General features: G+C 36.6%; 1 protein-coding gene across 1 annotated transcript in view; it reads right to left on the bottom strand.

The window, feature by feature from the left end:
• Positions 1-956: 956 nt before the first annotated feature.
• LOC120036668 (RNA-binding protein Musashi homolog 2-like) overlaps positions 957-8,339 on the bottom strand; it is a 306,714-nt gene continuing 299,331 nt past the window's right edge. Inside the window, exon 9 of the mRNA XM_038983054.1 lies at positions 957-6,435. Coding sequence (XP_038838982.1) covers positions 6,371-6,435 — 65 coding nt within the window. The 3' untranslated portion in view covers positions 957-6,370. The remainder of the gene's footprint in view (positions 6,436-8,339) is intronic.

Here is an 8,339-nt window from a genome sequence, read left to right as displayed (position 1 = left end):
ATTTACTGGTGCTCCGTGGGATGTTCAAAGTTTCTGATATTTTTTTATAACCCAACCCTGATCTGTACTTCTCCACAACTTTGTCTCTGACCTGTTTGGAGAGCTCCTTGGTCTTCATGGTGCCGCTTGCTTGGTGGTGCCCCTTGCTTAGTGGTGTTGCAGACTCTGGGGCCTTTCGGAACAGGTGTATATATACTGAGATCATGTGACACTTAGATTGCACACAGGTGGACCTTATTTAACTAATTGTGTGACTTCTGAAGGTAATTGGTTGCACCAGATCTTATTTAGGAGCTTCATAGCAAAGGGGGTGAATACATATGCACGCACCACTTTTCCGTTTTATTTTTATTTTTTAAATAAGTATTTTTTTTTCATTTCACTAAACCAATTCGGACTATTTTGAAATCCAAATAAAAATCCATTTAAATTACAGGTTGGAATGCAACATAATAGGAAAAACACCAAGGGGATGAATACTTTTGCAAGGCACTGTACGTACACTGTTATTTTACACCTTTAACCACTCTATATCGGTTTCAGCCTTAGAATCATTTATGTATCTCCTTTTTCATATCCTCTGAAGACAGTGCTTCTGCTTGATGTCATGTCAATGCTAATTTTGTTTCAGATTTTAACATACAGTATAATCATTATCTGGTAATGGTAAATCATATTTTCCTTTGTATGGTGATGATGATTCAAATGGCATGTGATCCAAAAGACGAATAATTGTATAATTTCTTCCGTGAACATCTCTGACTTTTGGGGATGGGAATGGAAGTGTACCACAGAATAACAATACACATACTATAGGCCATTATATTCAGCTTTGTGCATTTTAATTTTGTTGCATCTTCTGGCATACATTATTTTGCAAATATAACTCAAAAGGTTTAATCCCACACCAATTCAACTTTAAACAATATTCCATTTAAAATAAAAACAATGAGTGAAATGGTTCAAAACAGTTTATTTTATTTTTTTTCCAGACAAACACATCGATTTCTGGACGACAGTAGAGGATGGAAACCTTTCACAAACATTTTTATTATTATTTGAAAATACAAATATAAAATTACTTTCCACATCTGAGATGTGAGAGACCCCCATCCACTTCAGTTTATTTTACAACAGGGCTTGAGCAAGCCATACAAGAAGACCTGAAAGATGCTTTCAGAATTCAGTCCTATCAGTCAGCTCTCGTGGTAAAAAGTCTGTTAACATTAAAACATGGGCAAGTGTTAGGAATGGGCAAGGCAATCAGAGGTCGAACCCAAGAGGGAGCATGAGAGAAGAAAAGACTCTGCTAAGGTAAGGTCAAATGTTCACAAAGACGCACAGGACTTCTAATGACTGTACCGCTTCCCTAAACCCCCTGTACCCACCCACACACACACACACCCACCCACACACACACACACACTCTCTCTCTGCTTTAGCAGTGGCCCATGCCATGGTACTCACTAACCGACAATTTCCCATTTTAAATAATTGTATTGTATGCTTTACCCTAAAGTATCGTTACAGCTTCTTCATTTCATGTTTTCCAGTCCAGCCATGTTGCATCATTGGTAAACATAATGTTAAGCGTGACACAAACATAATACAAACAGTGCTGCCTACGTAAACATTTCAGACAGCAAGGAGTTAATTTCATCTGAAATGAGGGTTCAGCCTCAACAAATAGACATGCGCAATAATATATCTTTAACTAACATGTATATACATTATATACCTGTTATTACAGTAGGTATGTGTGCATTGTGTCTGTTAATTCAGTGATGGGATAATTGTTTGGCCATTGCCTAGCACTTGCCTCAAGATTCAAGTTTAAATGGTTACGGCAGTACGTTCCCAATATATCATCCAACACCTTCCAGGTCTTTTTATTTTTTTCTCTTTAAATTTTTTTTACCAACAATTATCCAATGATTAAGTAGTCTAGCAAGATGTGTAACATTCATCAGCTGTAAACTGCTGTCCATGTGAAATAAAAGTACAGAGCCATGCTACCTTAAAATCCAAGCTATGAAATCACTTTTTTTTTTTTTATATATATATTTTAAAATCAACTAATAGAGATGCTATGAAATATTTTGAATGGATAGCCAGCCAACTTTTACTCTAATCAAATAGTAAATCAGGTATAGTGATATTGGTAGAGGGACATTTAAAACAGAAATGGCATCTTTCAATGTATAACAGAGCCTTACATAGTACAAACATCACTTGCTCTCAGTGGGTACATACTGCTGCCATAATGTCCCCTTTACCAACAGGTTCCGACATGTGCCACATTTTGGCTCAGTCTTCATGAGAATGATGCATACATCCTATCCTACCTCAACTCTGTGGTTCTATGATTTGCTTAAAATTAAACATGTCCTATAGGTATCATTTCAATAAGCCCTTCATATAACAACTCATCAATAGCTTTGCACTGTCTTGTTTTCCTTTAGCAGGAGGGTCTTAAATATTAAGTTATTTCACAGTGCAAATGTCTATACTAACAAGCAGGCTACCATCTTTGAATGTGAAGACTTTAAATAAAGACTAAGCACTTGAATGAATCTACAATGTAAATGTTTCATAATACCCTGGCTTTGATTAAAGTAAAAAGCTGGTTCCAATGGTTCAAGAGTACAAAAATAATTCACTAAATTCTCAAATGTTGATAATGAACTCAAAATATAATATGAATTAATAAATATTAATAATTAATTAAGTAGACACCTAAAATAAAATACAACTGTATCCAAAAATCGTAGTGCCAGAGGCCACTGGGATATTGTTTAATAGTACAAACATCAAAACGAGTTTAAAATAATTATATCTATAATAGTTTTTTAGTTTTTTTTTTAGTTTTTTTTGTTTTGTTTTTTTTGTTACCATTATTATCATTAGTCCGTTAGAACTTTCTAAAAAATATATGATTTCTCCATTAATGTAATAAAATCCATTATATTCATAATCATAGCTTGTGTCCCTCTTGTGAAATAATAACAACACTGGTTTGTATATCTAGCATTAGCTTTTAAGGTAGTATGGCACACCCCTTTTTAAACATTCAAGTGTGGGGATCAATGCCTTGTTTACGATTCAGTCTTACAGAAATGTCTGATTTAAATGTCCTCAATGATTGCTTTGGTTAGTTGAAACCATGTGAGATCTGTACAACTGAAAATAGACAAATGGTATTGAAACGAATGTCAGCTTTAAAAAAAATATAACTATGGTAATTAAGAAGAGAAAGCTCTATCCTTACTGGTCCTACATCTCCTAATAGCTACATCTACATCTTAACTACATAACAACTACCACTAATACTAGGAGAGGGAGAGGGAGTCAGAGAAGGAGTGGGAGACAAAGAGGAAGATAGAGAGATCAACAAATAAGTGTATAGCCACTACACTGGCATCAAAGACGGCACTCTGTTACAAGGTCATTGCAGTTTTCTTTTTTTCACACATTACTGAAATACATTGATGATCAACATAAGATTACTGTATAAGGTGACAGGGAATGGAGAAAGAATCGGATGGATGTACAGTACATTCTAATATTGTTAGTATAATAATTATTATTAATATAATCATTAACAACCACAAAAATATTGATACAAATCCTTCTGATTAAAAATTTAAATCATTCAAGGGAACATACTTTTTTCTCTTTTTTTGAATTCGTAACATACATGTTTATTTTAATTTGATTATTACTTAAACAAGTCCCCATTATATTTTAAAATAATCCAGCATTCTGCTTCAGAGGAACCATTTCTCAATCTCAACATACCAGTCCCTACAGGAAATGAACATTTCTCAATCTCAACAACCAGTCCCTACAGGAAATGAACATTTCTCAATCTCAACAGGAAATGAACATTTCTCAATCTCAACAAACCAGTCCCTACAGGAAATGAACATTTCTCAATCTCAACAAACCAGTCCCTACAGGAAATGAACATTTCTCAATCTCAACAAACCAGTCCCTACAGGAAATGAACATTTCTCAATCTCAACAAACCAGTCCCTACAGGAAATGAACATTTCTCAATCTCAACAAACCAGTCCCTACAGGAAATGAACATTTCTCAATCTCAACAAACCAGTCCCTACAGGAAATGAACATTTCTCAATCTCAACAAATCAGTCCCTACAGGAAATGAACATTTCTCAATCTCAACAAACCAGTCCCTACAGGAAATGAACATTTCTCAATCTCAACAAACCAGTCCCTACAGGAAATGAACATTTCTCAATCTCAACAAACCAGTCCCTACAGGAAATGAACATTTCTCAATCTCAACAAATCAGTCCCTACAGGAAATGAACATTTCTCAATCTCAACAAACCAGTCCCTGCAGGAAATGAACATTTCTCAATCTCAACAAATCAGTCCCTACAGGAAATGAACATTTCTCAATCTCAACAAACCAGTCCCTACAGGAAATGAACATTTCTCAATCTCAACAAATCAGTCCCTACAAGAAATGAACATTTCTCAATCTCAACAAACCAGTCCCTACAGGAAATGAACATTTCTCAATCTCAACAAATCAGTCCCTACAGGAAATGAACATTTCTCAATCTCAACAAACCAGTCCCTACAGGAAATGAACATGGTGACTACAGTTACTTGGCTAGGCCGAAATGCTCCAATCTATGGATTATACATATTTATTTTTTGTTAAATAAATGCCCTTTGGGCAAAACAACTTTTTCCAATTGCAACAGTCAAGATGCCTAATCTCTAATGGGAATAAAAAGTTATTCTTAAAAAACATTCCTTCGTATATCATCTGATCAAGACCATTTTAAATATCCAACACTTGAAATGTGCAAATAGAATATGGTCACTTTCCTTCTTTGTCACAGTGCAACAACTTTTCTCATAATCCATTCATAATTTCAATCGGTTTAAATTTAAAATAAATGAATTTGTCATCTCGTCTAAGATAAAACTCACAGGACTGAGGTAATGATCGATGTTTTGCCTTCCTAATCAGTTCAAGAAAACATCCCAATAAATGTATGTAAAATATATCTGACTTGAAATATTGCCTGTCACATTGAAAGCAGGCGCTCTGTTCAAAATGAATAAACAGCATTAATAAGAAACACAAAAACTGAAGATAATCATAACAAAATGAAACAACACTTGCAGATTGGTATGAAATGTATCTGGACACTAGTATTCAACATCTGGTATTTTCAAACTAATACAAAGTAAAAGTGTGCTTTGGATTTGTATCATGTTCTTTTTTTATATAGTATTGACTTCAGTCACAGATACAGTAGCCTTTCACTTGCGAGAGTCTAGAAGAAGTTGAGCCGGTGTCCTCTTTGAGAGACATTGTGTAGCAATGTCCAGTGTTAACCTTGTGTCATCTTTTAGAAGCTGTGCACTTTTGAGCTCACTATGTAGAAGACACAACAGTATGCTGGTATGACATTAGCACAGTCAGAAAGACAACAGTATTTACAGAGCAAGCCAACAGTGTTCTTGTAGGATCGAGTGGGGTTATCATGGCATTTTGTGCTACAAATGGATTATAATACGATTTAAGAGCATTAAATGTCCTCGTCTTTGACAGTTGCGCTCTTGCACATTACAGCCTTTTATGATGAACCATCACAAAAATATGGTTCTCTCTGAAACGATTATATGCAGTGACTTGAATAATATTTACAGTTATATTTTTCTTAAAATCTGAATTCACAAAGTATTAAAAGGAAAGGTTATTTTTTCCTGACAACAAAAACATTTGTAAAAAAGGACTGTGAAAATATTGTAGTCCTCTTATTGCCCAAAATAGGTAATTAACAACATTAAAATAAACAAAAAAAAGCTACTAAGATTTATTAGTTACTCTTTTTAAATTGAATTAACACCGCCTTTCTTCAGGCCTCATCAGTTCATGTCAGTTTTCTTGTATGTGCAAACTGACACCTGCATTTTTTCATAAAAGCAAACAAACATAGCAATCAAAAACAAAAAAATGAAATAAGCCAGTTTACATAAATAGTTACTAATTTCAGAGAGGATCAAAAATATTGGAGTAAATTAAAATTAGAATTAATCTTCCCTTATTAATTTGAAGACTACAAAGAAAATAATGAACATAAACTAAACAGATTTAAAATAAGGAACATTTAAAGGACAAAAAAAGACCTAAATCCTACACAAAGGTACTAGGTTACAGTTGGATATTAAGGATGTGAACGCCAGGTTTGGATTATAGTACAGCAGATTGTAGTTTATTTTTCTGAGATGATTTTGACATTTTCTTCAGTTCTTCTTCACGTGGTGCCACCTCCACTCTCCTCCTGTGGGTTGATGCTGTAGTGCTTGGCGTTGGATGGCATCACCTATTCACATAGCCAGTTAAAAACTCCGCCCGGTCTTCCCCGGGCCTCCTGAAATACTCTGCTGGAATGGGAAACAGAGACATTCAAACCAATAGTTAAAACCAAAAGCTCCCCCTTGTCTGTAACACTGATACAGTATGTCATGTCTGATAGCCTTTCCCTCAAATGCCAATATTTTCTTCTGGCCATTATATCTATTCGTTTTACATTTTCTCTTGATTCTGAAACATTTGATTGATGGTAGCACCAATTTTAGAGGTTTGAATTGGTTGAAGCAGCAGATGGTCCAAACTGAATCATCTCAAACCCAGCCCCTGCTGGGGAGAGAGAGCAGAACAAGTGCTACATCCCATGGGAACATTTTCACTGCCAGAAAGATGGATGGCACTAGCCTGGAATACAAACAAAATTATTCTGTTTCACTATTGCTTCACTTCAAGAAAGGATTCCAGGCTAGGATGGTCACGGCAGTGAGACACCAGCCCAGACACAACATAGAGTACAGTAGTATCCCTGCTACCACACGACACAGAGTTTTATGGAAGAGGGGCAGCAGGCATGGACAGGACATCACTCCCATGTTATCTACAGTACATACAGCATGCACAGAGACAAGCAGTACCACCCAGCTACCAATTAGATGAGGGGTTTGTTTTTTTAAAGCAGGTTTACAGAAAACTGCACTTTACTCTGTTTCCTTCTCTGATGGCTTCCACTGTGCTGTCTGGCCCTGTGTTTTTATACTGAACAAAAATATAAACGCACCATGCAACAATTTCAAAGATTCTCCTGAGTTACAGTTCATATAAGGATATCAATCAATTGAAATAATTTCATTACGCCCTAATCTATGGATTTCACATGACTGGGAAGGTCCATTGGTGGGCCTGGGAGGGCATAGGTCCACCCATTTGGGAGCCAGGCTGACCCACTGGGGAGCCAGGCCCAGCCAATCAGAATGAGTTTTTCCCGACAACAGGGCTTCATTACATACATAAATACTCCTCTGCACAACTTTACATGTTGTATTTATATTTTTGCTCAGTGTTTATACACTAGCAGTGAATTTCAACAACAAATGCTAATTGTTGTACAAAATGTACATCTCCCAGACCCATGGTGATCTATTTCAGACAGAAATACATACAGTGAAAACTAGAGAAGCTGATAACTACATCTGCGTCGTCATTCCATTTCACAGCAACACACGATAAGACACAGGGTGCTACACTAAATCAGCGGTGACACCATGCAGTCACTCCCACCATGCAGTCACTCCCACCATGCAGTCACTCCCACCAGTCTGACACATCTGTCCAATGGAGAGTTTTATGAATAAGACTCAAGAGGAGAGATGGACTGGGGTGTCTCTCTCTGGGTTGATCAAACTCCACACAAAGCTGACTGCTTAAGAATGAAACTTGAAGTGGTATACTGGACTGTTGCTGCTGGGTAGCTGCAGTGACTAACACTGCCCTAAGGCAAAGATTCTCACTGTAGAGACATACACACACTCTCAGAGTACAAACACGCAAGCACACTCACACTCCACTTGCCACTCTCATACTGTACTCAAACTGCTCACAAATGCACTTTATACACACACATGTTCGCTGATGTGGCTTCTAAATGGCTTATAAACAGTCAGACAGTTATGTTTGGAGGTTTGTTTTCATAAAGTTACTCAATAAACTGCGGTGTAGAGGGTAGAGATGTGCTCTCCAGAGGAGGAAATGACCCAAAGGTGAACAACTGCACAGATCCAGCTCCGCTTCACTCTCAATTCAAGCTCCAGACCAGTGTCCATATACAGTAGCACGTCAAATAATATATATAATAACATGCCATTTAGCAGACACTTTTATCCAAAGTGACTTACAGTCATGCATACATTTTACTTATGGGTGGCCTCGGGAATTGAACCCACAACCCCGGCAGTGCAAGTGCCATGCTCTACCAACTGAG

This window comes from Salvelinus namaycush, unplaced genomic scaffold (assembly GCF_016432855.1).
Source record: "Salvelinus namaycush isolate Seneca unplaced genomic scaffold, SaNama_1.0 Scaffold142, whole genome shotgun sequence".
NCBI lineage: Eukaryota > Metazoa > Chordata > Actinopteri > Salmoniformes > Salmonidae > Salvelinus > Salvelinus namaycush.
This window is presented reverse-complemented; position numbering and strand designations above follow the sequence as displayed.